General features: G+C 38.2%; 1 protein-coding gene across 3 annotated transcripts in view; it reads left to right on the plus strand.

The window, feature by feature from the left end:
- lrrc1 (leucine rich repeat containing 1) overlaps nt 1-22,586 on the plus strand; it is a 57,778-nt gene that overhangs the window by 24,139 nt on the left and 11,053 nt on the right. Inside the window, exons 4-10 of one of the 3 annotated variants that reach the window (XM_056760091.1) lie at nt 3,561-3,650; nt 15,277-15,333; nt 15,428-15,491; nt 18,914-18,988; nt 19,953-20,097; nt 20,431-20,549; nt 21,882-21,965. In XM_056760091.1, coding sequence (XP_056616069.1) covers nt 3,561-3,650; nt 15,277-15,333; nt 15,428-15,491; nt 18,914-18,988; nt 19,953-20,097; nt 20,431-20,549; nt 21,882-21,965 — 634 coding nt within the window. The remainder of the gene's footprint in view (nt 1-3,560; nt 3,651-15,276; nt 15,334-15,427; nt 15,492-18,913; nt 18,989-19,952; nt 20,098-20,430; nt 20,550-21,881; nt 21,966-22,586) is intronic. The other 2 variants (XM_056760093.1, XM_056760092.1) reach the window with 2 other exon arrangements.

Raw genomic sequence — 22,586 nt, forward strand, 5'->3', positions numbered from 1 at the left:
TTTGGTTGCAGTTGTTTTATTAATGTACCTCCTTTTATCATAAAGTTAATAGCAATTAAGTATCAATTTACAAGAATTAAATTAATAAATAATCAGAACTGAGGCTAGTCTAGCTTATACAATTATAAACTACCTAAACAAAAGTACCACCAGGCTTGGCATACTCTAAAATGTAAATAAACAACAATTTTCAACTGCTAGTAAATGACGGTCTTCCTCCAGCATCATGCTTCCCACAATAACGAAGACTTAAGAGGAACTGGTTTTATCCCCAAGCTGCAGGACATGAAGGTCTTCCATTGCTCCTCCTGATACTGATTGATGTTTGTTCCAACCTATGAACAGATATTATCTTTTGTAAATATGAACACATACACAATATTATTATTATTATTACAATAAAACTGTATGGTCAAAATGATGTACAGTCATGTGGAAAAAAGTACAAGCACACTACAATATGATAAAGAATTCATAGGTCTTTAAATCTTAGCCTGATGACCTGCAGGAGTCACACTTTTTCTATTGACTTGAATTGTGAAAATTTGTACACAATGTAAATTTCATGTGTCATATGATAGATTATATTTAATTATTATTATGTACACGCTCCATTACATATTTGTTTAAATGTCAAAAATGAAACAGTTTAGGTCCTCTTCACATGACATGAGTTTTCTGACAATAGGCTAATAAAATAAGTATTTGAACACCCTGCTATTTTGCATGTTCTCCCAATTAGAAATCATGGAGGGGTCTGAAATTGTCATTGTAGGTGCATGTCCACTGTGAGAGACATAATCTTAAAAAAAAATCAAGAAATTACAATGTATGATTTTTTAACTATTTATTTGTATGATACAGCTGCAAATAAGTATTCGAACACCTGTCTATCAGCTAGAATTCTGACCCTCATAGACCTGTCTGCCTTTAAAATGTTCACCTCCACTCCATTTATTATCCTAAATTAGATGCATCTGTTTGAGGTCATTAGCTGTATAAAGACACCTGTCCACCCCATACAATCAGTAAGAATCCAACTACTAACATGGCCAAGACCAAAGAACTGTCCAAAGACACTAGAGACAAAATTGTACACCTCCACAAGGCTGGAAAGGGCTACGGGGAAATTGCCAAGCAGTTTGGTTAAAAAAGGTCCACTGTTGGAGCAATCATTAGAAAATGGAAGAAGCTTAACATGACTGTCAATCTCCCTCGGACTGGGGCTCCATGCAAGATCTCACCTAATGGGGTCTCACTGATCCTAAGAAAGGTGAGAAATCACCCCAGAACTACACGGCAGGAGCTGGCCAATGACCTGAAAAGAGCTGGGACCACCGTTTCCAAGGTTACTCTTGGTAATACACTAAGACGTCATGGTTTGAAATCATGCATGGCACGGAAGGTTCCCCTGCTTAAACCAGCACATGTCCAGGCCCGTCTTAAGTTTGCCAATGACCATTTGGATGATCCAGAGGAGTCATGGGAGAAAATCATGTGCTCAGATGAGACCAAAATAGAACTTTTTGGTCATAATTCCACTAAACGTGTTTGGAGGAAGAAGAATGATGAGTACCATCCCAAGAACGCCATCCCTACTGTGAAGCATGGGGGTGGTAGCATCATGCTTTGGGGGTGTTTTTCTGCACATGGGACAGGGCGACTGCACTGTATTAAGTAGAGGATGACCGGGGCCATGTATTGCGAGATTTTGGGGAACAACCTCCTTCCCTCAGTTAGAGCATTGAAGATGGGTCGAGGCTGGGTCTTCAAACATGACAATGACCCGAAGCACACAGCCAGGATAACCAAGGAGTGGCTCTGTAAGAAGCATATCAAGGTTCTGGCGTGGCCTAGCCAGTCTCCAGACCTAAACCCAATAGAGAATCTTTGGAGGGAGCTCAAACTCCGTGTTTTCACAGCGACAGGCTAGGAACCTGACTGATTTAGAGAAGATCTGTGTGGAAGAGTGGGCCAAAATCCCTCCTGCAGTGTGTGCAAACCTGGTGAAAAACTACAGGAAACGTTTGACCTCTGTAATTGCAAACAAAGGCTACTGTACCAAATATTAACATTGATTTTCTCAGGTGTTCAAATACTTATTTGCAGCTGTATCATACAAATAAATAGTTTAAAAAAATCATAAATTGTGATTTCTGGATTTTTTTTCGATTATGTCTCTCACAGTGGACAAACACCTACGATGAATTTCTGACCCCTCCATGATTTCTAAGTGGGAGAACATGCAAAATAGCAGGGTGTTCAAATACTTATTTTCCTCACTGTGTATATATATATATATATATATATATATATACACACACACAAGCAGATTTATTAAGTATTATTAATATTGACTTACCTCTCGTCTGTCAGCAGTGGCTCAGTCGACCGTTGAAATTTAAAATAACTGCTCGCGCAACTAAATTTTAACCCAACTGGCTGGGTTGTTAAAGAAATTACGCAACAAAATGACCCAATATCTAAAACCCAACTATTGGGTTAAGAAGAGAACACAACGTTTTTTAGAGTATAAAACTGTTTTCTTATTAACAATGATGCTTATGCATCTGTGCGGCTAACTTCAAAACTGTGCAGCTTGTGCTGTTATGAACAGATTTGCCAGATTTGCCTGAATTCAAAAGTGCACAGCTCACACTTTATATATATATATATATGTATGTATATGTATATATATATATATATATATATATATATATATATATATATATATATATATGTATATGTATATATGTGTTGTCCAGCTGAACTAAATAGATTTGTATGCTGTGGCCACGTCATGGACTCTGTGGATAGCTGCATACATAACAAGCCTACAATGTGATTTAGAAAAGATGAACAGGAGCAGTTCATCTCCACAAGCCCCAGGAAATGCCAACAAATAGTTTATTTTTACCAACTCACCATACACACTCACTCTTTGTTGGGTCCTAGAGAAATTGAGAACTGTTGCTGCATCCCAATCAGCATGCTAATCGTCCTAAATAGTATTCGAAAATAGAATTTGTATGTCCCAAATTGTAGTATGTTATAGAGACTATTCCTAAGATTCTCAGATAGTCATCTACTTCTACTGATATTTCCTACAACTCACCGCGAGTAGGTTTAGTGATGCTCCACTGCATTAATACAATTAAATGATGTAACAACATTAAATTAGATGTTACAATGTTATCTGGCTATTTGTAACTGTAAAAATAAAAATATCTCAGACCGATTTTCTGCGGCATTTTTAATTAATAGACTGTCTATCGATGGTGACGTCAATGCACACAACTAACCTGGCAAGATTCAAACTTGCATGTAAACCCGGTCTTCTGCGTAACTAGTTTATTGATATGCTTTTAAACACGTGAAAACAGGTTTCTTTTATAAACTGAATTTTTATAGATGATTATTTTGGCATGTAACTAATAAAATGCAGGGTAATTGTGTTCATACCTGTCCATCAAAGCAAATACATTATTGACGTCTTGTATTTTGTTTGTTTTGTCCTCTGTGTTTACTGTTTTTTTTCTTTGGTATTTGTCCTGTTTTAGATTGCCAGAAAGTTTTCCGGAGTTACGGAATTTAACATGCCTTTCCGTCAATGACATTTCCTTGCAAGCACTCCCAGACAACATTGGAAAGTAAGTGTTTTATTCCTGATTTGCATCTTCTAAAGCATTGAAAGAGATACTCCACCCCCCAAGTTGTTGCAAACCTCTATAAATTTCTTCTGTTTAACACAAAGATATTTGGAAAAATGTTAGCAACTGACATTTCTGGGAAATAATGGACTACCAAAGAAAAAATGTCAATGGTAGTCAAAGGCACCATATAACTGTCTTTTCTAAATTATTCGAAAAATCTAATTTTGTTATGAACAACAAAAAATGTATACAATAATGTCAATCGAATGATGTTCCAGCAATCAAAGATGTTCCAGAAATGTTAGTTGCAAAAATGTTTCCCAATATCTTTCTTTGTGTTCATCAGAACGAAGAAATTGCACAGGTTTGCAGCAACTTGAGTTGGTAAATGATGAAAGAATTTTCATTTTTGGTTGGGATGTCCATTTAAAGCCTCCATTTAAAGGTCTTATAAATGTCATGATTCATTTTTTTAGTTAATAAGTAATGCATTAAAATGCATTTAAAACAGATTTTTGTCAATAAAATAGCAGTTTTTCAAAGACAAAATGCATGTGCATTGTCAAACGAGCTTTAGCAGCTTTGTGTCTGGAACTGTCCAATTCAATTCAATAGAATTTAATTTATATAGCGTTTTTACAATGTTGCATTGTTTCAAAGCAGCTTTACAGGAAGAAAACAAAGCAAATGGAACAACACAGAAATGGTCAAATACAGTACATTACATGGAATCGAAATAGTAATACCATTCTAATAAAACGCTGCTAATGGATTATACAGAACCCTGAGCTAATGTAATATCAACAGTCTCCCGTTGAGCAAGCCCAGAGATAGGGTTTTATAGTTTTGATTTATTAAATTAAAGTAAATTCTGGTCAGCATCAAAGTAACAGTTAGTCCATCTTTACTCTTGGTTGGTGATGGAAAAATTTAAAAAGTTGAGTTGAGATTGTCTGGGCTAGAGCAGGGAATGTCAGTCAGTCCACTCTCCGGACAATGGCATAGAACATATTTTAAAACAATACTAAAAAGCAGTCATTCTTCTTTGGTCATTGTAACACAATCAAATAAACCTTTTAAACATTGCAGTTCTATAATTATTATATGCCTAACAGAAGTCATGTAAAAGTCAAAGTCAGCAGCTTTTGCTAATAAATGAAGTTCATATATTTTTTGCAAAATCATTTTAATGCAAACAACACGCAGAACACAGGGGAGCAGTAGGTCTGTTCATGTAAACAGGCTTAAAATGAGCTTCAGTGATATCAGCACCTGCTGGAAGACAGTCCACGTGAGCTACATCATCAGTTACTGACAGATCGTTCCTGTGATCAATAACATCTACTGTATATACAGCGGGGGAAATAAGTATTTGACGTATCAGCATTTTTTCAGTAAGGGGATTTCTAAGTGGGTTATTGACAGAAAATTTCCACCAGATGTAGCCATCAAGCCAAAAATTGAATTCATACAAAGAAATCAGAACATTTAAGTTTACAAGTTCAGTCATAATAAATAAAGTGAAATGACACAGGGAATAAGTATTGAACACATAAGGGTAACAAGGTGCAAAATGGCATAGACAGCCAGGAGATCACCTGAAATCTGTCAGTATTGAGAGAGAAACCCTGCCCCCTATCAGTACTAATTGATATCAGCTGCTTTAGTCCTAATTGATGGCCTATAAAGGCTTCTCATTACCTAGGAGGTACACAGGAAAGACTTGATGATGGGTAAAAGTAAGGAACTCTCTGTAGATCTTCGTAATCTTATTGTTGAAAAGCATTTTGATTGGAATGGTTATAGGCGCATTTCCAGAATGCTGAATGTTCCTGTGAGCACTGTGGGGGTCATTATCCGGAAATGGAAAGAGCATCAGTTCACCATAAACCGGCCACGATTAGGTGCTCCATGTAAGATCCCTGTCCGAGGACTCCACAGAATAATCAGGAGAGTTCTCCAAGAGCCAAGAACCACTCGGGCAGAACTTCAGGAAGACCTTGCATCAGCAGGTACTGTTGTTTCAAAGAAAACTTTAAGCAATGCACTGAACCGCCATGGCATCCATGCACGCTCACTACGCAAGACTCAATTGCTGAACAAAAAGCATGTTGAGGCTCGGTTAAAGTTTGCGAAAGAGCATTTGGAGAAGCCTGTGGATTATTGGGAGACTATAGTATGGTCAGATGAAAGCAAAATTGAACTTTTTGGCAGTCATTCTACACACCATGTTTGGAGAAGAAATGGCACTGCCCACCACCCCAAGAACACTGTAGTGTATTTCGGGGAAAACTATGAATTTGATCACAGTCAAATACGGATAAGTAATGATGATTAACTACAGAGATGGGAACAAGTCACATATGGCCAAGTCCAAGCAAGTCTCAAGTCTTAACTATCAAGTCTCGAGTCAAGTCTCGAGTCACAGTTTAGACAAATCAAGCAAGTCAAGTCAAGTCAAGGGTTCACCCTAAGCAAGTCAAGTCAAGTCCTGATAAGTTTCAAGTCAAGTCAAGTCGCAGTACTAAAAAAAACAGAGGTTAATTTTTTGATACATGTTTATTTTTGCACAGAAAAGATGAACTTATATACATACATTATGTATCTTATTCACATTGCTATATATGAATTATATGCATATCTGTGCAACATTAATATCTGAAAATAAAAGTTTTGCTTACACAAAAGAAATCCAGTCTGAAATGTATAATAAAATCTAATTCAATTTAATTGCAACGTCTACACAGAAATGGAAATACTTGTATCTGAGAGAATGCATTTATACAGGCTATGAAGCTTATAAACTAAGAATTGTGATTGAAAACTTGACTATTGTATGTTTTAAGTATATGATGCTGTAATACTTGTGCTGTCCATTAATGTGAACAGTAGGCCTATAGGGAATTTGCATCTATTGATAGGAATCCCGGATCATTTTATTGACTTCGGTATTGAATCTTGTTTATCAAAATGAACAAATCTTTTTCATTTCGGTAGAATATAAATAAAATGTATGTTAATATAGCCCAGTGATGAAGTTATGATGCTTAATCGTCATCTCTGCGGTGGACACGCAGTATGCACGTTTCATACGTAATATATAATCTGAGAATATTTGTTTTCTATTTGAACTGGTTTCATTATTTTACAGCACAAAACGTTTCGCTGTTATTGTGAGTATAAAAAAATTTTAGACATTTAACAGATTCGAACTATGAAATTATTCTCGTCAGTATGACCGAAAAGTTTTTAAAGAGTTTTTTTAAGTTCAAGTGATCTCACCGGCGCGTCCATGTTAGCCAGTCATGCAGTATATAAGAGAGCTGCTATTCAGTTTCCACACGCAGTCAACACAAACACTTGAACATGCGCACATTTAATATAGACATTCGCCTACATGTAATACAGAGAAGCCCTTCTTTATTTTAAGATGATTTTAATGTTTTAAGAACATAACAATTCGGGCTACGCCATTATAGCCAGATTCCCCAATTCATCACCTTATGAGATGAGATGTAGGCCTACCAGTGATGATCGATTATCACTTTTCTAATGATAAAAAACAACCAAAGCAAAATTATGACAAACAGAAACGATTAATTCATTATATTAGTAATCGTTTTATTACACTGACTATAAAGAAATTACTTTGTAACCTTTCCTTGTGATTCTTATAATGTCGGATGAAATTGGACGTTGTGGTTGTCGCGTCAGAAATCCTCGCGTTGCATACTCTGCATCTGGCAAATCATTTTTTATTTTCACGGTCCAGTTCAAAGTCCTTATAGCCAAACGTGACTGTGGAGCTTGACTGTTGTCCGCCATTGTAACGGCCACAACTGTTTCAAGCCGCCAGGCGCATGCGCAGTTTCCTCTCTATCGTAACTGCTCTACAGTAATTGGCTGTTTCACCTTGTTTGGCGCGGTTTGAGTTGAGCAGCGTTAAAGGCACAGGCGCTGTAGTGCTGCCGAGTCACAATAATTATTTTAGGTAATTTCATTACTTTACAAAGTTCAAGTCATTGTCGAGTCTTCCATTTAAAGTCAAGTCAAGTCTCAAGTCACCTGCTCTCAAGTCAAAGTCAAGTCAAGTAATTTTCTTACTTCAATCAAGCAAGTCGCAAGTCCTGAAAATTGTGACTCGAGTCAGACTCGAGTCAAGTCATGTGACTCGAGTCCCCCACCTCTGATTAACTATACCTATTTTATATACCTTTATCGGATTCAGCAGACCTAATAAATAGCGACAAACTAAATGCACTCGTCCAGCGAGTGATCAGCAGATCGTATATCAAATCTAAGAAATATTACTTTCCTAGCCTTGGAAACATAACACTCTTACTGCAGTACAGTACCGCTCCAGAAATTATAACGAAATCAAGCAGTTTAAGTGACATTAATATGTGATAAAGAAACACAGCAACAATTTGAGCGTGCAGACAAATGCAGGTTTCTAAAGCAAAAACAAACCGACGAACTAAGAAATAACAAACAAACATGAAACTTAAAAGCAGTAAAGAAATGGAAGAAATAGACAAAGCAAAGAGTGGGAGAATTACAAACAACTATTCACATCTGCATGAACCATCGAGGACAGTCTCCTTAGTTAAAAGGGGTTACAGCTTAAACGCACCTATTTAGGAAATAGTTGATACTTGCATTGGTTTCCTTTTGAGTGTGCTTGGACAAGGTTTTGTGCCCGTGGAATAGTGTTCTCAGAGTCCTGATGGTTTCAAAGCAAGCGGGTAATTTATTAGAGCCGGGATTGGCTGACAAAGTTAGCCAAAGTAATTTTGCCGAAAGGAAAAACTGTCTCCGAAGAGAGAGACAGGTCTCAGGAGGTGTTCTTGAACTGGAACGCGCGAACACACGGAAGAGCGTCGATTGCTCCGTTCACGGATGTTTTAAGCCTGGGGGTTTCACGCCCCACCAAAGTGGGCGATCCAATGCGATGAGATGATTTTAGGCGCGAAACCAAGTCTCTTTGTTTCGCTTATTAGCTCATTTTTATTTCGGATCCCTTAGGAGTTTGGCGCTGTAAAACTCTTAGAATGACATAAAAGGAGTCTGGTATAAAACACATTATGGTGCTATACATCATCTTTCAAGGAATGAAGAGAGAAACATTTAGATATAAAACATGCCAGGATTACATGTACATTAACCTGAAGATTGTAACAAGAATGAAACTGATCATGATACAACTACACACACATGCTTCTGAGGTTATAGGTGTAGCCGAATAACATGGGGACAATGATACAATATGGAGATATAGGTTTATACTCATTTAAAACCATTCTTTTGTGGTTAAGAATGAAGAGAGAGACACTTTCAAGACTTGACTGACCATTTGCCCTCATTCCTGTTAACACATCTGGTGTCCATGTTAGGGAAGACACCCCATCCTCCTTGTTAGAATTCCTTTGAAGTCCAGAGTGTGTGTGTTGGAATCTATCCTGATCAAATGATGGATGCTTTAAAGGAGGGCAGTTAGATCAGACTTGCTGGCGCCGGTTAGACCCCTACTGAGAGTTCATGGTGTTTATGATCCCAAATGGTAACCTTTGTGTCAGGGTACACACTACAACACCATACCAACAGTTAAGTTTGGGGGTGGAAGCATCATGGTTTGGGGCTGCTTTTCAGCTAGGGGTACTGGCAGACTTCATATTATTGAAGGCAGGATGAATGGAGAAATGTACCGGGACATTCTGGATAAAAACCTGCTGCCATCTACCAGAAAGCTGAAAATGAAAAGAGGGTGGACATTTCAGCAAGACAATGATCCCAAACACAAGGCCAACGACACAATGAAATGGTTTCAAAGAAAGAAAATCAAGCTGCTTGAATGGCCCAGTCAATCATCTGACCTAAATCCCATAGAAAATCTATGGAGAGAACTGAAGATCAAAGTTCATAAAAGAGGCCCTAGGAACCTTCAAGATTTAAAGACCATTTGTGTGGAAGAATGGGCCAGAATCACTCCCGAGCAATGCAGACGACTGATCTCTCCATACAAGAGGCGTCTAGAAGCTGTAATCACCAACAAAGGCTTTTCTACAAAGTATAAAATAAAGTGTGTTCAATACTTATTCCCTGTGTCATTTCACTTTATTTATTATGACTAAACTTGCATACTTAAATGATTTCTTTGTATGAATTCAATATGTGGCTTGATGGCTACATCTGGTGGAAATTTTGTGTCAATAGCCCACTTAGAAATCCCCTTACTGATAAAAATGCTGATGTGTCAAATACTTATTTTCCCCGCTGTATGTTGAGTCTGTTGCATTTAAAGCTTTTAAATGCTCATCACAAGAGCTTGCATGTCATTTTATGTCCGCTTTAAAAAAAACCTGTTTCAAACAGCTTTATGTTTCGTGCTAAATCATTAAAGCCATGAGTCTGATTTAAAACAGTCACATTCCCAATTTGAAATGTTTTTTCTCAAAATGCATTCACCTTTTCAGGCATGTTTGGCTTGGTAGTGAGAGCAATGGTTATTGATATTTTAGTTTTATTTTTGGCCATTTTTCTTTGCATTTATTTAGCTTTTCTTCAAGCATACATCTTGTGTTGGAGTTTATATCCAGGATGACAAATTGTATCCCATAAACAGTCCAGCATGCATGTATGTGGTTTCTGTTCAGCCAGTGTATCTAAGACCAGGTTTGCACAATGAAAAACGGAGAAAAAATTACTTTGTATTTACACAGATCTTTGAAAACAAATAAAAACGCTGTTGTATGCAAGCCAGGCCTTTGCTTTGTAAATAAACACAACCTGCTTGATCTTGTTATCGTTCTCTTTGAGAACTGTTTTCAAAAGTTAGCATGTTCAGTCCCCCAAAATGCTGTTGTTGTGTAAACGAACAGTCAACATCGCTCTTGTTGTCTACCTCTTGTTAAATACATGAAAAATTCAGGCACAGTTCATCTCAAACATATTATTAGCATTTTATGGATCTGATCAATTCATTCATTGGAAATTAGATAAAAAAAGTTTTTCCTTATTATAGTAATGCAATGATGAAAATTAACTTAACTTGAGGTGTATATATTTCAATTTAGAATTTTTTTATTGGGTTACTTTAGTTCATGTTTATGCTAATTAATAATAACTAATTAACTTCATTGCGTGTAATGTGGCCTGGGTGTGTTTTAGTAAGGTTCTGCTTATGTGGTTGATTCAGTTTTAGTTCACGGTTCAGACAGTTAGGGTCAGACAAAACCATGGCGTTGCAGTGGGATTTTTGTTATTACTCTACAACCTACAACATGATGAATGCCTGAAGAGATGGAAAAAGATTTCCTGTTTCTTTTCTGTGGCAAATAATTATTGCTGCTATATTCAAGAGCTTTAGTTGATGGAATTTAAATATTTTACTACAGCGTCAAGCAGTAATCCTCTTTCTGTTTTCATTTCAGAAGACAAACCTGATTACTGACTGTGTAAGACTGTTGAAAGTTCGCTGAATCAGTCCACTCTGATTACATTTTCACCATTTGGAGAAAAATAGCTGCACTTTTACATGTGTATGTGCCAAGGCACGTTCTGCTTTTTTACACAACAACATCGCCATCCACTGGCCTGGTGTGCATACTAAAGCATTTTTATCCGTTTTCCTGGATCCGTGTTAATACAGACAGTTTTGATGATGCTGTCATGTGTACGAGAAACTTTTAAAAAACGCAAAACAATACAAACACTGATTGCCTTAATAACTCGTCTTTGGCGGGGAAGCATTTTTTTTTAAATGACAAGATAACTCGTCAATGGCGGTGAAAGTGTTAACAACTTAATAGCCTTGAGGCTGCATCACTTGGGAAAACATTTACGATGGACCTTGTAATGCTTTGCAACATCGTGAGGCCATGGCTCCTATTATTTTATAGTAAATTGCATTGTATTATTCTTTCCCTCAAGTGCACATTTTACAATTAATCATTCATTCAAAATAAAGTTTATTTATATAGCTCTTTTCACAATGTGCATTGTTCCAAAGCAGCTTTACAGGAGCAAACAGGAAAAACAGAAAAACAAAGGTAAAACACAGCACAGTGCATGGTGTTTATAGAACAAGCAAGATCATTCTAATAAACAATATCTAATTTATAAATAAATAAATACAGTCTCCCGGTGAGCAAGCCAACACTGCCCTGCTGTGGCGAGGAACCCAATGATTGATTAATGGACTCCAATGATTGATTAATGGAGAAAAAAAAACTTTGGAGAAACCAGGCGAGCCGGGAGGGCCAAATCCCCTCTGACTTGTCATAGCTGCACTCAGTGACCCCGACCAAAAGCCAACGAGCAAATATCCACGAGGAAGAGCCCACCATCCGCGACCCAGAAAGTCCCACTCGTGCAGGTCTAGCCCGGTCCCACTCCACGGTCGACACCAGAAAACAACCAGGGAAAATAGTAATGGCATGTTGTAACTTTATTCCTTTATTGTCCGACATCGACCACAAAACAAGACCAAACCAGACCCACACAGCCCCAACAATCAAAATCCCCCCCAACCACAACCAACGAGCCCCCCCACTCCCCTCAAACACCCACCCAGCAACCTCCAATCAGGGCCACTGAATGCAGCTATAACTTCAAACTGCTGACATGTGATGTAAGTTTAGCATTAAATACCAATTATTGTAACTTCAGCATTAATGTGACAAGTAGTCCGTCTTTGCTCTTGGTTGGTGATGGAATGATCTTAGCTGGGAATGTCAGATGGTCGTATTTCTCTTGGGTGGTGGTGGAATTGCCTTTGATGGAGCTGGGATGGTTTGTCAGTCCGCCGCTGTAGCTGGTGTAATCTCTAGTTGGGGATGAGCATATGTCGACTATCTGGACCTGGCGGAATTTCTCCCTACCTCGGGATGGGCAGTAAGAGAATAATTAGCATAGCTGCTGTTCATTCACTATGCATTAAGTGAAAGCTTGGCTGAAAAGATGTGTCTTTAATCAAGATTTAAATTGGGAGAGTGTGTCTGACCCTTGAATAGTATCGGGAAGGCTATTCCAGAGTTTTGGTGCTGCGTATGAGAAAGCTTGACCCCCTTTGGCTGATTTAGTTATTCTAGGTGTTATCAAAAGTTTTGAGATCTTAGAGAGCATGATGGGTTGTAATGTGATATAAGCTCTGTTAAGTAGGTAGGGGCTAAACCATGTAAGGCTTTGGAATTAAATAAAATAATTTTAAAATCAATACGATACTTAATGGGTAGCCAGTGAAGCGATGATAAAACTGTGATAATGTGATCGTATTTTCTCGACCTGGTTAGAACTCTGGCAGCTGCATTCTGAACTAACTGTAGTTTGCTTATTGATGATACAGGACAACCACTAAGTACAGCATTACATTAGTCAAGTCTTAAGGTTACAAATGCATCAATACACTTTTCTGCGTCAGCAACACATAAAATATTTCGTAATTTGGTGGAAGAAGGCTATTTTACTGATATTTGAGATGTGATTTTTCAAATGACAGTTTGCTGTCCAATATAACGCCTAGGTCTTTAACTGTATTTGTTTGAGTAACCGTGCAGACTTCAATTTGCAGGTTATAATCTGTTTACGTGTTTTTGGTGCTATAAATAATATTTCTGTTTTGTTAGAGTTTAAAAGAAGGAAATTACTAGTCATCCAATATTTTATATCTTTGATGCAATCTGCCAGTTTGGATAGCTTGAAGAAATCATCTGGTCTTAATGAGACATATAGAGAAGTATCATCTACATAACAGTGGATGCTAATTCCATGTTTTCTAATAATGTTGCCAAGGGGCAGCATGTATATGGAGAAAAGCAAGGGTCCTAAAACCGATCCCTGAGGTAATCCATAATTTACTTGCGATAGATTTGACAATTCCCCATTTAAATGGACATATTGATATCTGTCTTATAGGTAAGATCTGAACCATTTTAGTGCCTGTCCCTGAAAACCGGTATAATTGTGTAAACAATCTAATAGTATTTTATGGTCTACAGTATCGAAAGCAGCACTAAGGTCACTAAGAGTCAGATGTTACCTTTCCATCCATCCACCGATCCGTCTGTCAATCTCCCATTCCATCCTTTCCTTACTCGTGAACAAGACCGCCAGATACTCGAACTCCTCCACTTGAGGCAGGGACTCTATAAGCAAACCCACACCAGCCCGCTTTCTCTCACCATGGGCAACTCCAGAATGGTGAAGAGTCCATCCTCTCTCGAGGAGTGTGGTTCCGGAGCCCAAGCTGTGCGTAGAGGTGATTCCAACTACCTCTAGTCGGAATCTCTGAACCTCGCGCACAATCTCAGGCTCCTTCCCCGCCAGAGAGGTGACGTTCCATGTCCCTAGAGCTAGATTCCGCATCCAGGGATCGGGTTGTAGAGGCCCCCGCCTTCGACTGCCGCCCGATCCACTAAGCACCGGCCCCTTACGGTCCCTCCTGCAGGTGGTGGGTCCACGGGAGGGTGGCCCCACGTCGCTCCTTCGGGCTGAGCCCGGCCGGACCCCATGAGGGGAGGCCCGACCACCAGGTGCTTGCATACGAGCCCTAACCCCGGGCCTGGCTCCAGGGTGGGGCCCCGGCTGTGCCATGCCGGGCGACGTCACGGTCCTCCAATTTATTGGCATCATAAGGGTTTTGATGTTACCTTTATCTGATGCAAATGCCTTTGTTCAAAGCGACTGTCAAATTAAGAAAAGCATGATCAATTTATGACAAACAGTATAAGTAGTATAACTGTACTTGATTTTCAAAGTGAACAGGAGTAGTGAATAAAATAAAACTTTTTTGTCTTAACATTTATGAATTTTGTTATCACCAGATTTCATTGCTTGCCATGAATCCTTGGGGAAAAGCTGTTTTTGTTACTTCACACATTATACTTGTAAATGGCCTCTCTTGTAATTATCTCCTTGCATGTGATGAATAGTAACAGGCTGATGCTAAAATTATTAGGCCATATTGAGATTATTGCCGATGTGTCGAATTATCAGAAGTGCTAATTTTACCTTTGCCTGGTTAAAACAGCCTTGCTCATTGTTTTCAGTTTTTTTTGTAAGAATTTGTAAAAACACTGTGTGAATCAAAAAGTCATTTTTAACCATTGTGTGTCTGTCAACCAGCAGTCTAGATAAGTATTTTCATTGACCATTCACAATCGTCAACTATTACACATGAATAATTAACAGCTTATTGGTTACTATCAAATATCATCATTTTTGAAGGTCTGCATTATCCTGTGAAAGGTTTATATAATTCATGGTGAGATTTTTCTGGTTTTCAAACGATTTAGATCAGTCTTTATATAATGCATAATGTTTCAAAACAAGTTTATAGAAAATAGTGCCTTTATGCCCCCAGTGAGTGAAGTCAGGGTTTGGTCATTCATTTGAGATTTTTCAGTTTGAGCGTTTTAGCAAACAAAAAATTTCAGATTCAGAGTTTTTCATCATAACCTTTCTACATTTACATTTACATTTAGACATTTAGCAGACGCTTTTATCCAAAGTGACTTACAAAGAGTTTAGGAGCAATAAGCGATAGTTCATACTTTCTAGTAGTCCTAAACTATTGACCAAAGTCTATATGTTTACTTGTGTGCAATGTTTCTGTTTTTCCATCAAGCCTCTGTAACTTGGTATCACTGGAACTCCGAGAGAATGTGCTGACTTATTTACCAGAGTAAGTGAGTTTTTTAATTCTTACAATCTGTGTAATTTCTTTTTGTATGTAAATGAAATGCAAGTGAATGCTTCTTCTGTTTTGGTCCAATCAGGTCTTTATCTCAGCTTCAAAAACTTGAAGAACTTGATTTAGGAAACAATGAACTATATAATTTGGTGAGTGTTGAGATTTCGATAACCTTCCTTAAAGACTGTGAATTGCTATAATATAGAGCTTGCTCTACTTGACTTGAAATTACTGTAACAAGAAAACATGGCTGGAAGAAGAATGACAATTTGTTTTGCATTATGGTAATGAGATGTTTTGCTACAAATGTCACAATGCAAAACCTCCTAATGGTTTTTATAATGCTTCATTCTCCTTAAAGGGCTGCTTTTCTGCAATGTAAAATAGTCAGTGGTATCCCCAGAATGTCTTTTCACATATCTTTCATTAGAATTATTTTGAACACGGCCGTTTGTGGCTTCAATGGAAAATGCTCCGTTTTTATGTGTGTCTCTTTAAATGCAAATGAGGTTCTGCACCCCTCCTCGTATGCATAATATGACGCAGAGCGCTTACACATGTGCTTTGGATGACATCAAGACAAGCAATACGGCGGAAAGCGCAATTACATCTGTTAAGCGTTGCCCAACCAAAACCATACACTAACTGCAATAAAACTCACTTTAATGCCTTGTTCATAAATACGAATTAAATGGCAAAAACTAAAACATAGATAGAACAACATATGCTGACCATTTGCTGTATGAAATGTTGGCCATTGATGACTAATTATGTGCACGCATATTACTAACAGACATAAACACGGATGTGGGCATACACTTGCATTCAGAGTACAACTTGAACAGTTGTGTTCAAAATTATTCAACCCCCAATGCTGTAAATGGTTTTAGGGAATTTAGTGTACATTTGTAATTGTATTCAGAATGAAATCCTACAAGGACTTCTTAAAGAACCATATGCAACTAAATTGACATCAATTAGTTTTGTAATACAGTAGTAAATGTTTCTTTTGTAAATTCTTCATTGACATAATTATTCAACCCCTTAAAGACTACCACTCTGAAGAACAGAGGTTCAATGAAGTGTTTTCAATCAGGTATTGAAAACACCTTTGGATATCAGGGAGCAGCAATAAAGCCTAATAAGCACAAATTAGGCAGCTTTAAAATGACTGTGATACTCAGCTCCTTGTAGACATTTACTGGTGTGGTTACAAACATGGTGAGGTCAAGAGAATGGTCCATGAAGACAAGAGAACAGGTGTTTACTCTTCACAGGAAGGGCAATGGCTATAAGAAGATTGCAAAGATGTTAAACATACCAAGAGACACCAAAGGAAGCATCATTCTCAAATTCAAGGCAAGGGCACTGTTGAAACACTACCTGGTCGTGGCAGAAAGAAGATGCTGACTTCGACTGCTGTGCGCTACCTGAAGCGTAGAGTGGAGAAAAGTCTCTGTGTGACTGCTGAGGAACTGAGAAAAGATTTGTCAGATGTGGGTACTGAAGTTTCTGCTCAGACAATACGGCGCACCCTGCGTAATAAAGGCCTCCATGCCAGAACTCCCAGGCGCACCCCCTTGCTGTCCCCAAAGAATAAGAAGAGTCGACTGCAGTATGCCAAAAGTCATGTGGACAAACCACAGAAGTTTTGGGATAGTGTTCTGTGGACTGATGAAACAAAATTAGAACTGTTTGGGCCCATGGATCAACGCTATGTTTGGAGGAGGAAGAACAAGGCCTATGAAGAAAAGAACACCTTGCCTACTGTGAAGCATGGCGGGGGGTCAATCATGCTTTGGGGCTGTTTTGCTTCTGCAGGTACTGGGAAGCTTCAGCGTGTGCAAGGTACCATGAATTCTCTTCAGTACCAGGAGATATTGGATGACAATGTGATGCAGTCCGTCACAAACCTGAGGCTTGGAAGACGTTGGACCTTTCAACAGGACAATGATCCCAAGCATACCTCCAAGTCCACTAGAGCATGGTTGCAGATTAAAGGCTGGAACATTTTGAAGTGGCCATCGCAGTCACCAGACTTAAATCCGATTGAGAACCTCTGGTGGGACTTAAAGAAAGCAGTTGCAGTGCGCAAGCCTAAGAATGTGACTGAACTGGAGGCTTTTGCCCATGATGAATGGGCGAAGATACCCGTAGATCGCTGCAAGACACTTGTGTCAAGCTATGCTTCACGTTTAAAAGCTGTTATAACTGTAAAAGGATGTTGTACTTAGTACTAAGATTGAATGTCACTTGGGGGTTGAATAAAACTGATAATGATGTGAGCTCAGAAAAGACATTTGTGGTTATTTCATTATAAATGTTATGTTATATTTGTCTGACCTACACGTGCCTCTTTGATTTAATTGTAAGCAGGATGACTGAATGATCATAATCCATTTCAGTGGGGGTTGAATAATTTTGAACACAACTGTATATGACAGACAGGTATGTAAAGATCAGCAACCAGGTGTTTTTACGTTGTGAGTAGCTATTTCTGAATAAACTCATTGTCTTACAAATGCAAACTCTGTTTCTATCCGCTCCAAGTATTGTCGTAAGGACACATGAGGAAGCACTGAACTCACAGAGAAAGACACTGCTATATCTTTCTTTTGTTGTAATGAATAAACTTTTCAGAAATTATGGCGGTCAAAAGTCTTCTGAACCGATGGGCACGATGCGTTTTACCACTAATGTTATGACATAACATCGGTCGTTGGACCATGTCTCAGGTTTAGCTGCCAATTATGTAACCAACAGCCGCTAACATGCTAAACACATAATTTAAGAAAGGCGATTTAAAAACGATGTGTAATACTTACTACTTCCATGGATGAAGCTTGATCGTGAACTGCTGGTACTGATTCACTGTTGAGAATATTTTTTGTTTTGCGAAACCCATGCTATACTGACAAGCCACTGGGTCCCGGAGCTTGGATTTTTCAACCTTTCGGGCTACTGGGATCTCTAGCTCCCGACCTAGGGGTCACATCGACTCGCGCTCAGCATCGTTCGAATGCCCCAGCGGAGACCTTTCCAACGAATCCTGGCTCATTTATCTCATTATCTCATTATTAGCTCATTATTTAAGTCTTTACGGAACGGTGAATGTTGGTTTGTCGATCCGAAAAAGTTAATCTTCCCGATCGCTAAATCATCATCGTCCCGCCCTGGACTTTCTATCGTTATAACTCTGGCCCACAACGTCCCAGCGGGACGAACCCGGGCTCGTCAGAAATGTCTCCTCCCGGCCTCCTTTTATGTTCCATTTTACATCCAACAACAGCACACATTTGCTGTTTCTTAGACATTTATGTCGCTGGCTAGTGGCTACATCTACTCTTGCCTGAAAATGGCTGACAGCATGTCTCTGGCAGAGTCTGTGAGCGGTCATAGGCAGGCATAAACAATGTGACATCAGATTATTAGGGGATCGCCAATAGCCTTGTTTTGTGTAACTGTTGTGGAATTACAAGAGATTACAACGCATTCTTTTGTGCCGCTAAAACAGTCACCTGCTGCATACTTGTTGTTACATCGGAACTCTGTCAAACCTGTTTTCTTGCAGCCTAAGACAATCGGTTGTCTTGTCAGCCTGAAGGACCTCTGGCTGGATGGAAATCAGCTGTCTGAAATACCACCGGTAAAGTATTTTGGCAATGTACTGATGATGTCATTTTCAAAAAATATTTTTTCCCTTATTTCTCTTTTAGTCTAGACTGCATTGCAGAGAGGATGTCATCTTTCTAACGTTATTTTATGCATTTTAGGCTTAGCAATTAGTTTTTTAAAGCCATTTAAATAGTTGCTTTCAAGACTATAGTAAATCATTTTGTGCAGTTTCAACAAAACCTCATTGTGTTTATTATAAAATGGCAGAAATCACATTAATGTCCTAAAAACAAAATATTTAAGTCTGATCAATAACCATATGTTTCAGTGGCATCTGTCACTGTTCCTGTAGCTCAGCTAGTAGAGCATTGCGTCAGATCATAGATCCAATGTAATGAGTGATGACTGGCCCCAGTTATTTCCAAAATATTAACCATTTTTTTTGTTTAACCTAATGTACGTCAGAAAATAATTACAAGGTCTGATACAGAAAATTTTAAACAGAATTTTTACAAAAAATTAAAAAAGGAATTAAGATAAACGCGAAGATAGACATTCTTAATTCAGTAAAGACATAATCTAACAAAAAAAAATGCATCCTGTTGCAGCTCATGTGTTGATGGAAAACATAGAGTTAGGTGCATAATATTTGGACAGACGCACAGTTTTTGTTATTTTAGCTGTGTACCAAAATGTATTTGAGTTACAGTTTTAGAATGGATATTGTCTTAAAGTGCACACTCTCAGCTTTATTTAGAGTGTATCCACATCCAGATTAGCTGAAGGGTTTAGGATTTACAGTTCTTTTATATGTAGCTCCCCATGTTTTCAAGGGACCAAAAGCTGTTTTATTCACGGGTATGGGCTTTCCCTTAAATCACTTTCAGTTTCTTCAGTCTTGACCTGCACAACTCTACTGTCACCATATACAATGCTTTTAACAATGATGTGCGATGTGTTTTCATATGTGTTTGCTAACATGTTTGTGTCTTCAGGAAATGGGTGGCATGAGAAGCCTTACGTGTCTGGATGTATCTGAAAACAAGTTAGAGCATCTCCCGGAGGAGATGGGAAACCTCATTTCCCTCACTGACCTCCTGGTGTCCCAGAACCTCATTGACATGCTGCCAGAGAGCATAGGTCGGTGTTTAACTGCAGGCTTTGTGTATTTATGTACAGAATTTCTTTCTACGTCTGGGAGCGTTGTGAATGTCTTCATTTAGAAAATAGGATAATTATTTGACAGAGAGTTTAAAGTAATAAAAGAAACCTGAAATGCTTTGCATGTAGGATATCAAATAAAGCTTGTAAAGGTTATAGAAACCTAACATAGTTTGTGTGACCTGTGGTTGACCTACTGACCTAGTATAATTTTTATGCTGTTGTTGCTTCAGTGTTAGTAGAGCACAATATTGTAGTGTTAAAAGAGATTTTTACACAATAATCGTATTACTGTATATGTTCTCTCTTTAGGAAAATTATTACAACTTTCGATATTGAAAGCCGATCAAAACCGTTTAATCCAACTGCCAGAGAGCATAGGCAACTGTGAAAGCCTCACTGAACTGGTGCTAACAGAAAACCAGCTGGTGGTAAGTTATCATGCCATTAATCATGCAACATCTGTTTGCCTTTTATTTTCCTCAAAACAATTTGCAGAATAAGGCACAAAATCTGGCTAAAAACTCAAACTGACCAGTTAAATGTATTAATGTACCTGCACAATAATAACCTTGTATATAAAATCAAATACATTTTAGGTTAATGTAGATCAGTGGTTCCCAAACATTTTATAATGGTGTCTTTTGGTCTCGAAAATGTTTTTTATGTGCATTTTAAATACATTTAATTTTATTTTTTCATACAATAAATGATATATGACTCATATATAAATAAATGACTCACTGCTTAATGAGATTGATGTGCTCCAAATGACTTGCATAACTCTGTGATGTCAGGTTGTATCGAAGAAAAGTCTCAAATCATTCTCTATGCAGAGTCTGTGTTGATATTTGTTTTTTATGTGGGCAACTGCTGAAAACCCACTCTCGCAAAGGTACGTTATGGTGAACGGCAGTAATGTTTTCAAAGCGCGATCGGCTAAGGCAGGATACTCTGCATGCAAAGCTATCCAGAAGTCTGTCATTAATTTTTGTGCAAAGTCAATTCTCAAAGCGCCAGTCATAGAGAGTTCAATGAGACTCTCTCGTTCAGAAACACGAAGGTGCGCTGTGCTGGTGGCAGGGAATGGATGGCAAATCCAGGTGTTTGAATTGTCTGTCTCAGAAAAGTACCTGGGCAACTGCAAAGACTGCTCTGAAAGGTGATTCATTATGTCACGCATAACGCTGTTAGTAAGGCTGAGTTCGTTTGCTAGCAAAAAATCACGCAATCCTGAAAAATCTTCGGTGTTTTTCTCGTTAATTCAATTAGTCCAGAGAGCAAACTTTCTGATCATGGCCTCAGTTTTGTCCTGTACATTAAATATGGTTGTGGCAATCCGATGTTCAGCTCATTCAGACAGGAAAAAACTTATTTACGCCCTTTTTGATCGTCTTTCTGTGAACTGCTGAACCTGAGTTGACGCTGTAGTCTCCGATGCATCGCTATCTGTGTCGGTGTCAACAGGAGCGGGTGGTGGATTTACACCTGCAGCCAAAGAGCTGTTGGAGGGACCCGGGGTGAAGTCAGAGAACCACTGATGTAGATGAAGTTGGGAGCCTTGTTAAATACAGTTTAACCCAACAGTTTGTGATTGTTATTTCATAGGACATTTATTCATTCTGAATAAATGATGTTGTAAAATAACATGAAAATTTCATGTTATCTCAAATTTTGTGGTATTTACTTGTGTGCTGAAATGTTTTATTTTTTTCTTTGTAATAGAGGTATTTATTGATGTGATAACATGTTATTTTCCCTAGAACTTGCCAAGAAGTATTGGAAAACTAAAGAAACTGTCCAACTTCAACTGTGATAGAAATCGATTAACATCTTTACCGAAAGAGGTATGCAGTCCTGAAGCAATTCTGCCCTTAAGTCATATTGTATTTATTATAAATGAAAGACCCCTCATGAGTGCCTTTACATTTACAGAATGACTGTAGAGACACTACAAATAACTCCAAAGCTTTTCTGATAATACTACTCATGCAGTAAATCCGGTTTAAGGCTACATTTCACAACTTCATTTCACTGTGGTTACAAGAGAAGAATAAAATATACAAACCATCAATTACAGATAAGCACTGAAAGCTTCCAATCATTATCAGGAAATATAAATAGAGAAAAAAATATCAAATTCTCATGACAGTTAAGGCAACATAAAGATTTTCTTCGACTATAAATGTTCCTATTGTGCATTTTTTTTCCTGTGTATCTGTATTGATGGGATTGTGCTGACTGTATATATGCAGTGCATGTGGTTACCTGCAGCCTGTTCTCAGTAATTGTGTTCAAACGGTTTGGACTAGTTTTTCCAGATTTTGCTTGCTTACCCACACAGATTTTAGGTGTAAAACGTATTTAGGTGTAACTTTGGACGTCTCTATGTCTGAGTCTTTGTTAGTCAGCTATAAATAACGCTAAGAAGCTTAAAACGGGCATAACACACAGGGTTTCTGCCAATC

Source organism: Triplophysa dalaica, chromosome 11 (assembly GCF_015846415.1).
Source record: "Triplophysa dalaica isolate WHDGS20190420 chromosome 11, ASM1584641v1, whole genome shotgun sequence".
Lineage (NCBI taxonomy): Eukaryota > Metazoa > Chordata > Actinopteri > Cypriniformes > Nemacheilidae > Triplophysa > Triplophysa dalaica.